At 32.4% G+C, this 15,547-nt stretch overlaps 1 protein-coding gene across 2 annotated transcripts in view; it reads right to left on the reverse strand.

The window, feature by feature from the left end:
• The window catches only part of ASCC3 (activating signal cointegrator 1 complex subunit 3), a 257,561-nt gene that overhangs the window by 104,693 nt on the left and 137,321 nt on the right, over positions 1–15,547 (reverse strand). For both annotated transcript variants that reach the window (XM_037520154.2, XM_054699051.1), the window contains exons 19-25: positions 14,170–14,256; positions 13,126–13,302; positions 9,322–9,547; positions 7,340–7,494; positions 4,547–4,645; positions 3,575–3,743; positions 374–594 (exon numbers count right to left, since the gene is read on the reverse strand). In XM_037520154.2, the coding sequence (XP_037376051.1) occupies positions 374–594; positions 3,575–3,743; positions 4,547–4,645; positions 7,340–7,494; positions 9,322–9,547; positions 13,126–13,302; positions 14,170–14,256 (1,134 nt within the window). The remainder of the gene's footprint in view (positions 1–373; positions 595–3,574; positions 3,744–4,546; positions 4,646–7,339; positions 7,495–9,321; positions 9,548–13,125; positions 13,303–14,169; positions 14,257–15,547) is intronic.

Genomic DNA, 15,547 nt, shown 5'->3' on the forward strand with positions numbered 1-15,547 from the left:
GTTAAAATATCAGCATTTCCTTCATAGTCAAAAATTAAACTATGAATCATTGCATATCTTATAAATAAGGCTATGAATTAAATATTTTACAATGAAATTGCTTACAAATCACAGATCTCTCACAATGTGAGCACCAACATGTATGTTAGAAACTGAACTAGAGGATTCCTCCGAAGTTTAAGGTAAGTTTCCTTGTTCTAATATTGGAGAATACAGTATATTATTCTAATACCTATCTAACCCCCCTGGAAAATTGACTAGTGAATGACAAATCTACTCATTGAGTAGGGTTAGTATATTTAGAAGCAGCTGGTTGACAGAGGATGAATGACTTATCCAATTGAATGTAAGCATGTGATTCTTTCAAACAGACCTTTGAAGTAGGGTACTTGTTGAAGACTCTGAAAATAGCTAATTCAGCTGCAACAGTCTTTCCTGATCCAGTGGGTGCTCCAAGTAGGACATTACAGTCTGTGTGATACAGTGTATGAAAGATTTGTGTCTGCACAGGGTTAAAGTGGCTGAAGTTGTATAGTGCTTCATATGCTTCACATCCCAGAGCTGTGACTGGTAAAGGCTGAAGGTCCAGTAATTCTGAAAAGACATAATGTACTGTTGTAACTGGAGAATATTCATAATACTGAATGTTGTATTTTAGGAATTAATTTTAACAATTTTTAATTCTTAGGAGGAAAACAAAAGCTTAATACAAATTTTTATATATTAGTTACGAACCTCCTCTGCCACCTCCCATTACCACATAGGTAATACTGTAATACTGACATACTGGCTACTGTGGGGGAGTTCCTTTAAGTAAACTATAATACTGTATCTTTCCAATAAGGAAAGTAAATGGAGTGACATGTATATAAAAATATGTATATTACAGAACAAAACTAAATCTACCTCAATTTGTAGAGGTACAAACTTCAGTACTAGAATGGTTACTAGTAACACATTACTTTTGATCTGTTTTAGGTAATTGACCAAAACCCCAGCGGCTGAGCGAGTTGTTGCTATAGTAAAAAAAAAAACAGAAACAAAACCTAAAATGATTCCAAGAAGAAACTTATGTGGGAGTTTTAAATCAGTGTATGGGAGTGGGTAAATGGGAATTGCACTGAGAAAAGATGGAAGAAATTAGATTTAGTTATATCTTATTATATAGACCAGAGGTTTAGATTAGAAAGTTAAAATGATCTCAAGATATAAAGTTATATTTATATACCCTTAAATTTAAAAGACCTTGTATTTTCATATGATACAGAAGGAATCAATTAGAAAATCAGAAGGCAGATTTAGTCTCAGAATTATTTATTTCACAGAGGATGACTCTACTCATGTGAAGTTTAAGTGAGAAGGAAAATAAAATAAGGAGACACAGTGGCCTGTATGTTGAGCTAGACCTTTTATTAGTTTCAAAATAGAAAGTATAGAAAATTCTCTTCTCAAAAAAGTTACTTAAAGGTAAGCTAGCTAACGTAAAAAAAAATACTATCTTAATCCACTTCTCACTTCTCCTCTTATATAGGTAACTGAGCATTAATGCATGCTTTCTACGCCAGATTATAATCTCCCAAATTTTCCTGTAACACTGAAAATGAAAAAAGGGAGGAAGTCTTCACTTGCAATGATAATCAAAGTATAGACATATCCTTAAGACTAGAAATTCAAACATTTTGCATATGTAAAATCTATGCTAAATTAATTTTAAGAAGTACAGAACTAAAAATCACTGAGGTTACATCATGCAAATAGAACTGGGAATCACTGAGGTTACATCATGCATTTCTAATATCAATTGAGATGTCATGGTGGTGCATTTATTACCTTTAAAATGTACTCAGAAATCAGCTAATTATATAAATAGGGTGACATATGCTTGGTCACTCAGCAGAGAAGTGATTGAATGAACATTAAAATATAATGCTAATACATGTTAAAATCAAGTACTGCAGCCAAAGTAGCAGTGATGTTGGTAGTGTATATTTTAAATTAAAACACCAAACATTTTTATATATTTTTATTTTGAGATTCCAGATGTCACATGTATTCATATTTGATAAAAGAAACCAGAAAGGTCCTCTTCAGTGAAGTAGATTAGTAGATATAGCAATCTCATTACCTTTCTGTATTGACAAACTTTTTAGTTCTGCTCTGTCGAGATCAAGTGGTATTAAGCTGTTAGACTAAAGTATCTCTCTGTAAAATATGCTAGACAATGATTAAGGTACAGATATGACAAAGATTAAAGTCACATTAATGCCTTCTTTCATTTTCCTAAGGACTGTCAAATAACGAATTCATTAAATGTGGTAAGAACTAACATTTTTGTTCTAAAAAAAAGTTTGTTTTGGAAGAATTATATGGAAAAAAGTTCATTTTATTTTTCAATAGAAGTAAATTAATATATTGAATTAAATGCTCAACAATGATGAACTGTCAATGAAATGAAATAAACTTTATATACTAATTAACAGATTTCATGATATTTTGGAAACAGAGTATTTTATGGGGTACTTAGAAGTATTGTAAACATTCATGAAATTTTGGCTTCTTTTACAAGTCTAGAAAAGCCCTCACTTATGTTATAAAAATCTAAAGTAACTAAATTAAGAGTCAAAGACTAGCTTAAACACTAATCTTGATAGCTGATTACAGAATGGAAGCACCAAGGAGTAAGAAGATAGAGGAGGGGTAAGAAAAAGGAGAAAGGAAACACAATGGACTATGGTGAGTTGTTGGTGGGTACGCTGTGATGGTGGTAATACCTGATGAGGGTATCCAAACATTATGTCAATTAAAAATAAAAATAGTTTTAAAAATTCTAAAATGGACGTTTCTTAGTTATGACAATGCAAACCACTGCTAATATGAAATTACAGATTGCTGTAACTCTTTTATAATGTGAGTGGAAATGAAATACTATAGAGGGTACATATTGTTTATAGGACACAAATTGATTTGGGGAATATGTGAATTTGGGATATAGTGATATCACAGCATGCCTCCTTAGTAATAACACTTTTTGGTGCAGAAGCACACTAGATGCAGGAAAAATGCTTTACTATTCACTTTAAATAATGGTTTTAACAGAGTTTTAGTTAAAATAAGTTGAAAGTAATATGGTCACTTTAGAAATAAGATTAAGTAAATTACAACAAAGGTAAGAAAAGGATATCTGAAAAGTTTCACAGAACACAGATTAAATGATACATGCTACTTATAATGAAAAAGGAACGTGGATGTGGATAAACGTGGACAGATGACAATGATCATGTGTAAAAATAGAGAAAAAACACAGTAATACAGAGAGTCCCATGTTTACTGGAATTATCAGAATTGAACTTGACTTAGTTTAATATTTTTGGAACACAAAACTGAAGGCTACCATTAAGCTCTACAAATTGTACACATACATAGATTTGATTCTGAAAAGTCTCTTCAAATTATATTGGCAAATAAGTTGGATTTTTGATTCAGATTTAGACAACTTTAAAAGCACAGGTACTTCTCAACATTCATTAAAACAATTTTGGAAAATCAAATGATTCAAGTTACTGTTCAGTGTTACCTGTATGGGGAGGATGTCTCTCTGGTAGAATCAGATGTTGAAAGTTGATGATACATACAGCTTCAGCTCCTAGCCATCTATCAGACACTGCTCGAATGTAGTATTGGGAAGGCAAAGGCTCAAAAATAGGAATTGTAAACACCAGCATTTGTTTTTCTTTACTAATGACCTAATGTGAAATAAAGTAAAAAATAAATATGTATATTTCAATATCATAAAGATCTTGTTAGTCTGTGGTTAAGACAATGGTATCTACAGCAATATATGATAAAGGTAAAGAAAATATCTTTAATTTCTAAATAGCTGCGGCAAATATATTTTACAAATTTGTGGGGTGAAATGAAATTCTATCCAAAGCTCCCACCTTGAAGCTTACTTCTCTTTTTTCAGTTAAAAAACACAGACTTTTATTTCTGTATTGAAAGAATTATATAAAACTCAGAAGATTAATATGGAGAACTGCAGTGTATCATGACATAATGACCAGTGTATAACAAGTGAAAATATTTTGATTTTTCTTTCAGCTACCCAGTGACCACAGATAGGGTTTTAGTTAGACATGCTAATATCAAGGTGAATCTTTTCTCCCGGACTTATAATTTAAAAAGGGATGCCCTTTTCAGAATGGAATTCAATTATTTTTTAGTTCTGTGTTCAGGTAATACCTTAGTTATTATTCTTATTTATTTTTAAATTATTTATACTACCCATATTCCCTTTGGAAGCCATGCTTTAACTCATGATAAACATTACAAAGCAATTTCTTACAATACAATTAAATTGAATATAACAATACTGTAACAATTATTGTTTTTAAAAAACTAAGCAGAAATATAAAAATAGTATATAAAGTTTTAATGGCACTACATAATTATGGAGACATGAGCAGAAATAAAAACCGCTATTTAGTTTATATTTTCTTGTTACAGCATAAAATATATGATAGGGATATGGCAACATATACATATTTACCTGTTTTTTCAGAACTAGAAAGTACTCTGAATGATATATATGGTCATTTGTAGGATCTTCTACCCAAATCCACCAGGGTTCACCTACTGTCCCATGAACCTAGAAGACAAACAGTATCTTAATACCACATATATTATAACTCAAATAAGGGATACTGTTGTTTGTTTACCAAGCACCCATTCCTCTTACTTAACAGCTTTTTTGATAGATAATTTACCTAACAATGTTTACATTTAAAGTATATATATATGTATATTTATAAAGTTGTGTCATTATTTCTATAAGGTAATATTTGAACAGTCTCATCACTCCCCAAAAAGAAACCCTGGACCTATTAGCAATCACAACCTATTTTCCTCCATCCCACTAAGATCTGACTCTTGACAACCACAATCTAATTTCTTCCTCATTTGTCTGTTCCAGACATTTCATATAAATGGAATCATATATGAACTTTCTGTGGTCTATGTCTTTCACTTACCACAATGTTTTCAATGTTAATTCATATAATTCATCAGTACCTTATTTCTTTTCACTGACAAGGAATCATCTATTGGAGAGGTATATTGTATTTTGTGTATTCATTCTTTTCTCTCTTTCTCATAACAAAACGTAGTCTTGGTCAGTGTTCATCTCAATTTCATGTCACTCAGGAGATGGTTACCCCATATTCAAAGATAACTTTAAATAGCATAAACCAATCAGCGTACTGCATATACCTGACAATAGCTGCAGTAAGGGAGAGGCACATGCCCAATACTGGCCCAATTACACTGAAGGAAAGGTGTAAGTGTATAAAATGTATAATGGCATAATTAGCTGGTGAAGTGGGAGTATTTATCTCTGTCTTTAAATGTGAACAGGAGGCATAAAAACATTTGGAAAGTAGTCATTAGTGTCAGCAGAGCAAAAGGATGAAAAGATTTTGGCCTTTGAATAAAATCCTCAAATAGAAGGTTCAATCATTTTTAGGATCTAATCACTTGTGGACTTTTCACTGTGGAAGAAATATTTTCTTGCATAAGTCAGTTTGAGACAAGTCATTTTTTCTATTCTTTTGGATTTAATTATGAAAACAATTAAGCACTCTAACTTCAGTAATAAATTAATCCAAATTGTGAGAAATTTATTATGGATATGGATAGAAGACAACAATGTAAAAAATACTAAACTTTTATGTATTTCAAAAAATTTTCTTAAATATTAAACCTTAAATGAATTTATGGTTAATGATAATTTTGTATTTTATGCATGAGATACCATCTTACACCAGTGAGAATGGCACATATTAAAAAAACTAGCAACAACAAATGTTGGTGAGGGTGTGGAGAAAAAGGAACTCTTCTGCACTGTTGGTGGAAGTGCAAACTGGTCCAACCACTATGGAGAGCTGTGTGGAGATTTCTGGACCTACTAAACATAGAGCTTCCATATGATCCAGCAATTCCACTCCTAGGTATTTACCCAAAGGACACAGAAACATCAATTCCAAAGAACACCTGCACCCCTATGTTTATAGCAGCACTATTTACAATAGCTAAGCTTTGGAAACAGCCCAAATGCCCAAAAATAGATGACTGGATCAAGAAGATGTGGTACATATACACCATGGAATATTACTCAGCATTCAAAAAAGATAAACACATGCAATTTGCAGCAACATGGATGGCGTTGGAAGGGATCATGCTCAGCGAAATAAGCCAAAAAGAAAAAGAAAAATACTGGATGGTCTCACTCATAGCAGGAATCTAGAAAACTTAAATAAGGGTCCAGGAAAATGAATATAAGAAAGTGAAAATCAAAATCAACAAAAAACTATGAACCAGAGACACTTTTTGGGGGTGGGGGGCGGGAGGGGAGGGATTGGGGTCAGAATGGGGTGTTTGCAATTGTATGGGGGAATACAAAAATAAAATTTATTATTTAAATTAAAAAAAAATAAATAAAATGGAAAATTAAAAAAAAAATTGCTGACTGAATGAAGAACTCTAGGGATGGACTGTAAGTGCTTTGGTGGTGGGTGTGGTATAATAACAACAACAGATACTATACTCTAAAACACAAATAATGATGTAAACCAATTTTAACTCAAAAAAATAAATAAGAGGATCAAGAGTAGATCTTCATAAATATAACATCTATGATTCTGAAGAAAGTTTGGCAGGTGTAAAAACAGAAACAGGAATGTGATGGCAGCCAAGAAAGGACATCTTCAAAACTATGTATAGTGCTAAATATCAGGAGTAAAGGAAAGTAAGGAAAAGGTCCTTTATTATGGCAATCATTTGGGTTTTGGTAATGACTAAGGAAGTAATCTCAGCAGTAATGAAACATGTGACCAGGAGGAAAATGTAGAATACTCATTTTATAAGTCTAATGGTAAAAGGAAATACGAGAATGATTTGAGTTTGAGACGTAATCAGGATTTAAAAGGGCTCTTTCAGCATGCAGCACCTAGAATTATTAGGCTAATAGAGCAAGGAGAGGTGGCAAAAATGAAAACAGAAAATAAAGACAGAATTAAGAAAAGTCCCTATGGAGCTGAGTCCACTAAATCATTGCTCAATATTCATATTTTAGGTTTCCTAGATGTCCTGAAGGGGTCTCATTGGTTAATAATTTACAATATCATATCATACATTTTTCCTTGAGGACAGCTAAATATTACTATAATGTTTTTAATGACTCTTCAATATATACTTTTTTGGGGAGGATTTTCTTCATGCTTGAGGACAGACATAAGGAGGTACACTGAACCTGCAGTATAGAAATCTAGGGGTTCTCCACTTTTACCTGATCGTTCCAACTGAAATCAGGACAGACGCTGAGTGTCACTCGGAGGACAGTCCGCGTGATGGGCTGAATGGATGCTTCCATTGTTACAGAGGGAATCTGATGAACGCATTGTTTGACCTTGAGTCCAATATTCACATGATGCAGCATGTGACCTGTAAGGAAAACACATAGAAGAAATGTGTCCAGACAGAAAAAAAGTAATATAATCTGACTTGTAAATGGGTTTCAGAGCAGGTGATTTTATTGCTTGTTTTATGATTTGCTATGTAGAATAGTTGACATTCTTGACCTGGCATGTTTGAATATTTTGTAATAGTTAACTCAAATTAGCAATTCATAGCTCTGAAAACCAGTAACAAGGTTTCTTCATCTATTAATAGGGTTCTTAAAATTACTGAAACTTTATTGTCCTTAAATTACTATAAGCAGTTCCACTTTTCTCCTAGTTTATGACACATTATGGATGTATTTAGTTATTTGTAAAAATAACCATTAATTTATTCAAAGTCTATTCAGAGCTCTATAATTATGATGGGAAATGCTTTAGTAATCAAGTACATTTCAACCATCCACACCCATTTTCAGACAAGATAAAGAACAATATAAAATATGGTCAATCTAGCATAAAATCAACCCCTTACATGCATTTTTTTCAGAAAAAAAGATAAAATATAAAAATATGGTCAATCTAGCACAAAATTAACCACTTACATATATATTTTCATAAATGATTCGGTTCTGAAACACAGCTATGTATGGGAGTACTGGATCGGGGCAGGGACCACAAAAAAGGTGTGACTAAGATTAAAGATTTTTCTATTCTGGCCCAATCAACAAAGATATTTCATAAAATATCTTAAAATGCACTTATGAACAAATTAAAGTACTACATATTCACCCAAATTTGAAACTAAAGTGATCTTCCTTATCTTTATAAAATATTTATGTTACCCTAATGTAAGTACTTTCAATTTCCCTAGTTAATAGCCCCAATTTCAGTGTATTTATGTGAACAACTCCCTTCTTCCACTCTGTCTTAGCAGCTAGTTTTCTCATTATACAGTGAAATAACTATCTCAGACTCTCTGTATCTTTGGGCCTTGTGTCAGGAGTAATCTTGCCGCTCATTTCTTTTCAGTCAGATTCCCTTCATCCTATTCAGAATGTGAAATATTACCTAATCTATATATTTGCCAAATAAGATGTTAAGGTACATGGAAATGCATAGGAATAACTTTTTAATATTATGTGAAAAAAGGCAGATGACCAAATGCTGTTTCCACACAGATACCAAGTGGGTTTAAAGATAAATGTGTGTAATGATGACGTTCACTTAGAAACTCTAAAGAAATGTTCAGTTTAATGTTGATTTTTTTCTGTAACAATTTATTTATTTATTTATTTATTTTAAAGATTTATTTATTTATTCATACAAGCACTGGGTACAGTCAGAAGCGCGGGAAGGCGAGAGAATTCACCAGAGCCAGAGCGGGGAGCAGAGCAGGCAGAGGGACCGCGAAGTACACTGCTGAGGGGAGCAGCGGGCGGCAGGAGAGGTCTGCCCGCCATATGGGACCCTCCTCCGGTGGCCGGGGAGCAGCCGGGGATCGAACTGGCGCTGCTAAGGCTTTGCGCAGCCTCGCAGCCCAGCGCTCAACCACTGCGCCACCAGGGGAGGCCCTTTCTGTAACAATTTAATAATAGACACAACAGAAGACTTTGCAATGAATTGGGAAATAGAGAATAAACTTCATGTAAAACACTTAAGGGTTTGACAATCTAAACTCCATTCTGCTAATTCTTTCAGAGAGCATTGTAAAACTTATAGGGAGTTCTGCATGAGTTTAAATAAAAAATAAATTTCAATAAAAAGGTAAAAGTTCATCTTGAGTAACATGAAAATTCATAAGACATTTCTTTTACATCTAGTGAAATATTTGCACAGAACACCACATTCAAACATTTTGTTTTTGTCTTACCTATTTCATCTTTCCTCATGTCTTTCAGCTTGTCCACACTAAGATTTTTTTCCTCTAATCTTGTTAGAATGTGTGGTGGTAAGGTTGAAAATTGCCTCAAAGGGCTAGCCCAACCCCAGAGCCTCTTGTCGATAACTTTACTAAGATTCAGGAGCTTGTAGGTCATGGCAGGCCAACGTTTCCTCAGAGCAATTTCAAAAAGAGCACGGACAATTCTAGCTGCATTCTGAAGAATAAAAAGGAGGAATTGGTTGTTAGGTCCAATGTGCTTTTTTTTTTTTTTTTAAAGATTTATTTTTATTTATACAAGAACCGGGGGTACAGGCCAGATGCGTGGGAGGGTGAGAGGATTCACCAGAGACAGAGTGGGGAACAGAACAGGCAGACTGATGAAATACACTGCTGAGGGGAGCAGTGGGCGAGACAGGAGAGGTCTGCTAGCAATGTGGGTTGTTCTGAGGCTGGGGATCAAACCAGCACTGCAGAGGCTGTGGACAGCTTCATAGTGCTGCGCTTAACTGCCTGCGCCACCAGGGGGGCCCAGGTCCAATGTGCTTTTAAATTCCTAAATAAATTTATTACTGCGACTCAGTTTCTAAAGAAGCATGTCAAGCTTCATCTTTTCATTGTGGGCAACATCTATTTCTATATGACTTTAAAAATCCTTATTATTTCTAAATCGGAATAATCGTGTCCTTTACATGTGGATGTTATCCTATTTCCAGGTTCTTTGAAGCTCTACTCCTACACACCCTAAACAGGATAGAAGTAGAAAGAGACAAAAGGCATGTAAAGTATCAAGGAGACTATTGAGGCAATCTAGACAGCTTAGGAGATGCCTGAGAACAAAGTAGAATACTTCAATTTATAATGCCATTTAGAGAAGCAATAAGGAAGACTTTGGGATCTAGTCAGGAGGAAGAAAAATTAGTGAAAGAAGGTAACAAAAGAAACATTGATGAGTGAACCTACCCACATTAATGGTTTCCTATAAACCAAACAAAGTGATAACTGCTTTTCATATATTTTGTCATTTAATCTTTATAACACTGCATTTGATTGGCTTTGATAGTGTGATTTTATAGATGAAGATAATGATCTTTATAACTTTATAAAGGTCACACAGATGGTTAAGCCAGGTCTACACATTACCAATCTTAACCCAAAAGTCTAAATACAGTGGTCTGAGGATAACTTCTTTTACAGACATACAAAAAAGTTACAAAGATTGAAGCCCATTTTCATACCTCCGCAGTTAGTTTCCATTTGTTTTGCCTCTTCTTTTCAAAAAATATTAACTTATTATTATTATCTGTTTATTTATTTGAGGTTAACACTGGTTTATATCACTGTATGTAATCAGAGAGATAGATTCAAACCTCCTCAGATGCACATCATGCCACACCCACCTTAGAGCACCCATATCCCTTTATCATATATCATTGGTCTCCCTCCTCACTTTGTTTCCATCCCCCATGGAATATTCAAAACAAAAGAACTGAGAAAACTAAGCCTCCTTCCTTCCATCATTAACTTTGCGGACTGTTTTATTGAAGACTGTTTCTATAATCATGGACTTGGGAGATACCTTACAATATCGAATGACATCTGTATTTGAAAATGAAGAATTTTGAATGTGGTTCAAGTCATAAAAAAAAGATGAAAAAGAGCAAAGATTTTAAATAGCAAAAAGATGATCCAGTCTGAAATAATGAGATCAAAAACGATCTGAGCTAAGGGCTTTGGTTTTGTATTTTATATAAAATATGTATTTGTCTTTTGACAAATCCAATATTTTGTTTCAGTTTTAGAAATTTAAGAATAAAAACTACATTAGAAGTATGAGTACAGTTCTGACATTCATTAAAAATGACAGACAGTTCTGAATAGGCCAAGAAAATGATACATAAAATAAACATTTTGATTATTATACCAGTCAAATAGGTCTTCTTATATTTCTAGTTACTTCTGTATACAACTGCCAGGCTAATTCTCCCAATTTTGCCTGAAAGTGTTTTATTTTTATATTTCAAAGCCTATAGTTGTTTTGTAAAAGCTAAACAAAATGGAAGGAGAAATGTCATATGACAATATACAAATAGGACATTTTAATCTGGAATGAAATTAATTGGGTGGGAATAATAAACTCTAATATTTATGGTGTAAAGAAGTTACACAGATATCTCTATAAAATCACGGGATACTTGAAAAGGATTCTAGGATAGATATAAATTTATCTAGGATGCTGAAAGAATAAAGTTTCAGAAATACAGAAGGAAGCTCCATTTTACAAAGCTGAGAAGCTTTGGAATTACTGATGACTTAAAATACGAATAGACTCAAGAATAATTTATGTAATGCACCGAAGGATGATAAACCCAAAATTGCTATTTAAAAATAACCAGGGACATTTGAGATATAACCTTAATCTACTGAGAGTGGCTTTATGAGCACCAAACATGAAGAAACCATAAATTTAATATTGTAAAGCAATTTGTATATCAGTCTCTGATAATATCTTTATAATCTTGTATCAAGCAGAAATGCGGTCAGATTATTCATCCAGAACTCAGTAAAACTTTACTTTTTAGTTAAATCATTAACTTTTTCAATATAAAATCATTGGAAAATACAGTGACAATATTATTTCTCAGAAAAACAGATAAAACACAAGTTAGAAACAATGGTTCCTATAGGAGCTATAGAGTTCGGGGAATACATATGGTTTCTATAGCAGAAACATGTGTTCAAAGATGGGAAAAAAAGTTTTTACCATGTCCACATTTTCTTTATATAGAACATGAAATTGTCACTTGGTATCTTGGTTACTTTGATTAAATTACCACCTTCATTCAATTTGTTTGCCAATAGATCTTGGCCCATGTTTGTAAACATTTCATATGTACAGTTATTTCAAAGAACTCCTGGGTATTCATGGCTGTTAATTTATTTAACACAAACATACTTTTCTATAAAGTCTTTCAACAAAATACATAGCATACCAGTTTCTATATTTAAAATACCATTAAGCTTTTATTTCTTAACTTAAAGGTGGCATTACTCAATAAAAAATGATAAAGATATCTTTGATAAGCACTTTTAAAAACGTACATTTGTACAAGAAGCCTTTAATTTGAAAGGTACATACTGGCCCCCAAACCCACAGCAAACAACAACAAATATATCCTTTTTACTTCATATGGGGAACTGAACTCAAAAACATAAATATCAGAACATTTTACACTATGGTATTTCTTAAAAGGTATATATTTAGTGATCTGAAATTTAGGAAATAGTTTTCTTTTAGTCTTCAATTTAAGTATCAATAGTAGGGAAAAATATTTTTTTTCAGAGACATCAGACTGAGTATACGGTATGAGATATATTTATTAATCTTTATTTAAGGTCAATTTTTTTTGTTTAATTTCTAACATTTGGAGAAAGCTATAAAGGTTCCAGACTTTTTTTAAAAAAAAAATCTTGTGTCATTGCTCTTTATAAGTAAAAGAAATGAACTATAACATTTAAATCAAGAAAAAAAACAGATACTAATTTCTTAAAACTCTAAAATGCAAGCAATAGGAATATCAAAATGCACCAAATCAACAACTAAATCCAACCAATCATTCATGCTTCTGATTTAGAGAACATAAAAAGAGATGCACAAGTTATACAGAACTAGTCTAAAATACAAGGGTAATTTGGTAGAATGTTACAATACATTATGTTCATAGCATAGCATGAATTAATTTCTTGAGTCTCTGAAAAATACACAAGGAAAACAGGAAGGGAGTAATATCTTACCTGTGCAACATATGCCGAATCTGATATAAGGGAAAAACTGTCCATCTCTCCTCGACTGATATAAGTTTGTAGTAGGATATTTATTTTCCCATAACTGTTCTCAACACCTCCAGGAGCCGAGAGCTCACAGAAATTGTTTAATAAGGCATCTAACTCCTCTATTTCCTCTTCTCTGACCTGGAAGAATCAATGTTTTTATAGGATTATTAGGGCTGATTCATTGAAATTTTTCATACTGATGTTAAAACTACTTTGCACGCTTTAAAAAAGTTTCCAATTTACTATAAATCAACATGTTCTTTTTGTATAACTAAACAGTAACATTTCCCCCCACACAGGTAGCTAATAAAATACAAGATGAGACTATCTTGAGGTTGATACAATTACATTTTTTTATTCATCACAATATTAAAGTTGCCATTGACATATAAAAATTTGATATGCCACAAAAATTAAATCTTCTGACTTCACCATCTTTCAGTTGATGAGATTTCATTTTTTATTTGACCAGAGTAAAACCTCTGCCCAACTGGATTAGGACAAACTTGAATTATCTTCAAATGCATTCATTATAGTCATATCATTTTATATGGTATAACACATTCATAGCTTAATGCTATGAAGTACTAGGATTCAAAGCATTAAAGTTTTCACTGTTAATAAGATTAAATTATAATATGGGCATAGAAATATTCATATGTAAGTTTGAATCATGCATGTCCTATATATTTTCTTCAGCAAACCTTATATTGCAAATAATTCAAAATCGACATACTATATTCTTTAATACTTTTCAGTATTGTAAACCTATTTAAATTTTTTGATTTGCAGTACAGTGCAAAGAATTATGTCAGACATGACATAATACAATATAATAATTTAGAATAATGGATATTGTTGATGAGAACACAGTGATACTCCAAATGTAAAGTACCATATAGCTTATATTGTATCAGGAATAACAACTGTAAGATTTTTTAAATGAAGGAAGGCATATATTGATATATGTTACATATATTTGACTCAAGCTTTAAGTAATCCTACCTTGATCTGATCAAATTCTTCAGCTTTGGAGACTATAGCAAGAATATCACTCTCTGTTTTGTGAGCATCAAATAGTTCATTGAAGGTCTACAAAGTAAGTGTTATATATGATTAAAATAAAGGTCCAGTGAAATGTTTTATATTAAAAATATGATTTTAAATCACATATTCTTAAAGAACATTTGAGCACTAGATAATGCAGTTTTATTTGTGACATACTATTCTAAATCATTGCTCTATTAACCTAAAAGTCATTAAATAGCTTTATAAACATAAAAAAATTTATTAAACACTAAAAAACCTTCCTAAGACATAATTAGCCAGGGAAGACTTTTAAAGCAAAAAGATCAGCAAAATCAATTACTAAAACCTACCATTAGATACTTTTTAAAATAGTAAGCCCAACCTTCTGGTTTTTGCTCATTTTCAGCATGGGTACATGGAAATCTACACTATCCATCAACTATCAGCTAATCATGCACCATATAAAAGTCATAGAGGAAGACCTAAAAATATGTAACTTGAAGATCCTGCCAAAAAAATCACAATATTACTAGTGAGGAAACTGGGAGAGTAGAAAATAGAAACAGTAGAAAACTAGGAAAAATGTTTTGGATTAAGGAACCATCAGATCACAGTTGTGAGGAAATATATGTTAAAAAACTTTGAAGATTATGTTAAGTGTGATGAGTCAGATGGAGAAAGAAAAATACCAGAGGATTTCACTCATAATGAGGAATATAAAGAAATAAAACAAATAATAGAAAAAACTAAACCAAAACAAACCATAGAAATTTGACTATAAAATTGAAGCTACCAGAAAGGGAGACTGGAGGTGGGTAGCAAAGTGGCGGGGAGCCCCAATGGACTATGATGGAAAGTATGGACACTTTGCTGGGGGGGTGTGGTGTGTAATATACATCTGAAGAGGTGTGAGCCTACATCTGTGTAATATTCAGACAGTGCTGTATACCAATATTACCTCAATATAAAAAATAGAACTCAAAAGAAAACACAATAGATAAAAAAAAGACTTTGAAGAAGCCTAAACTGCTACGCAAATACCAGGTTTATTTGCAAAAGATGAGGAAAAGCTAGTAACCACACAAACATTTTAAAAAACTCTTATAAGTAAGTCCATGTTAAACAAGTACAAAACCTAGATTTCATATTAAGTCCAAGTTTAAGATTTCTGAAGAAATTTCATCTTAATGATTTCCATTACTTTTTCCATTTAAAAAACAGTTTTAGGTACAAAATTAAAAATGAATACATGGAAAAAATCCATACTTCTATAAAAAGAATCAAGAGTAAAAATTCATATTACCCATCTCTACAATTTTAAGTCCTCTCCTCAAAGTAATTACTATTAAGTTTT

Source organism: Talpa occidentalis, unplaced genomic scaffold (genome assembly GCF_014898055.3).
Source record: "Talpa occidentalis isolate TD23 unplaced genomic scaffold, MPIMG_talOcc4v2.1 talOcc4.2, whole genome shotgun sequence".
In the NCBI taxonomy this organism is placed as follows: domain Eukaryota; kingdom Metazoa; phylum Chordata; class Mammalia; order Eulipotyphla; family Talpidae; genus Talpa; species Talpa occidentalis.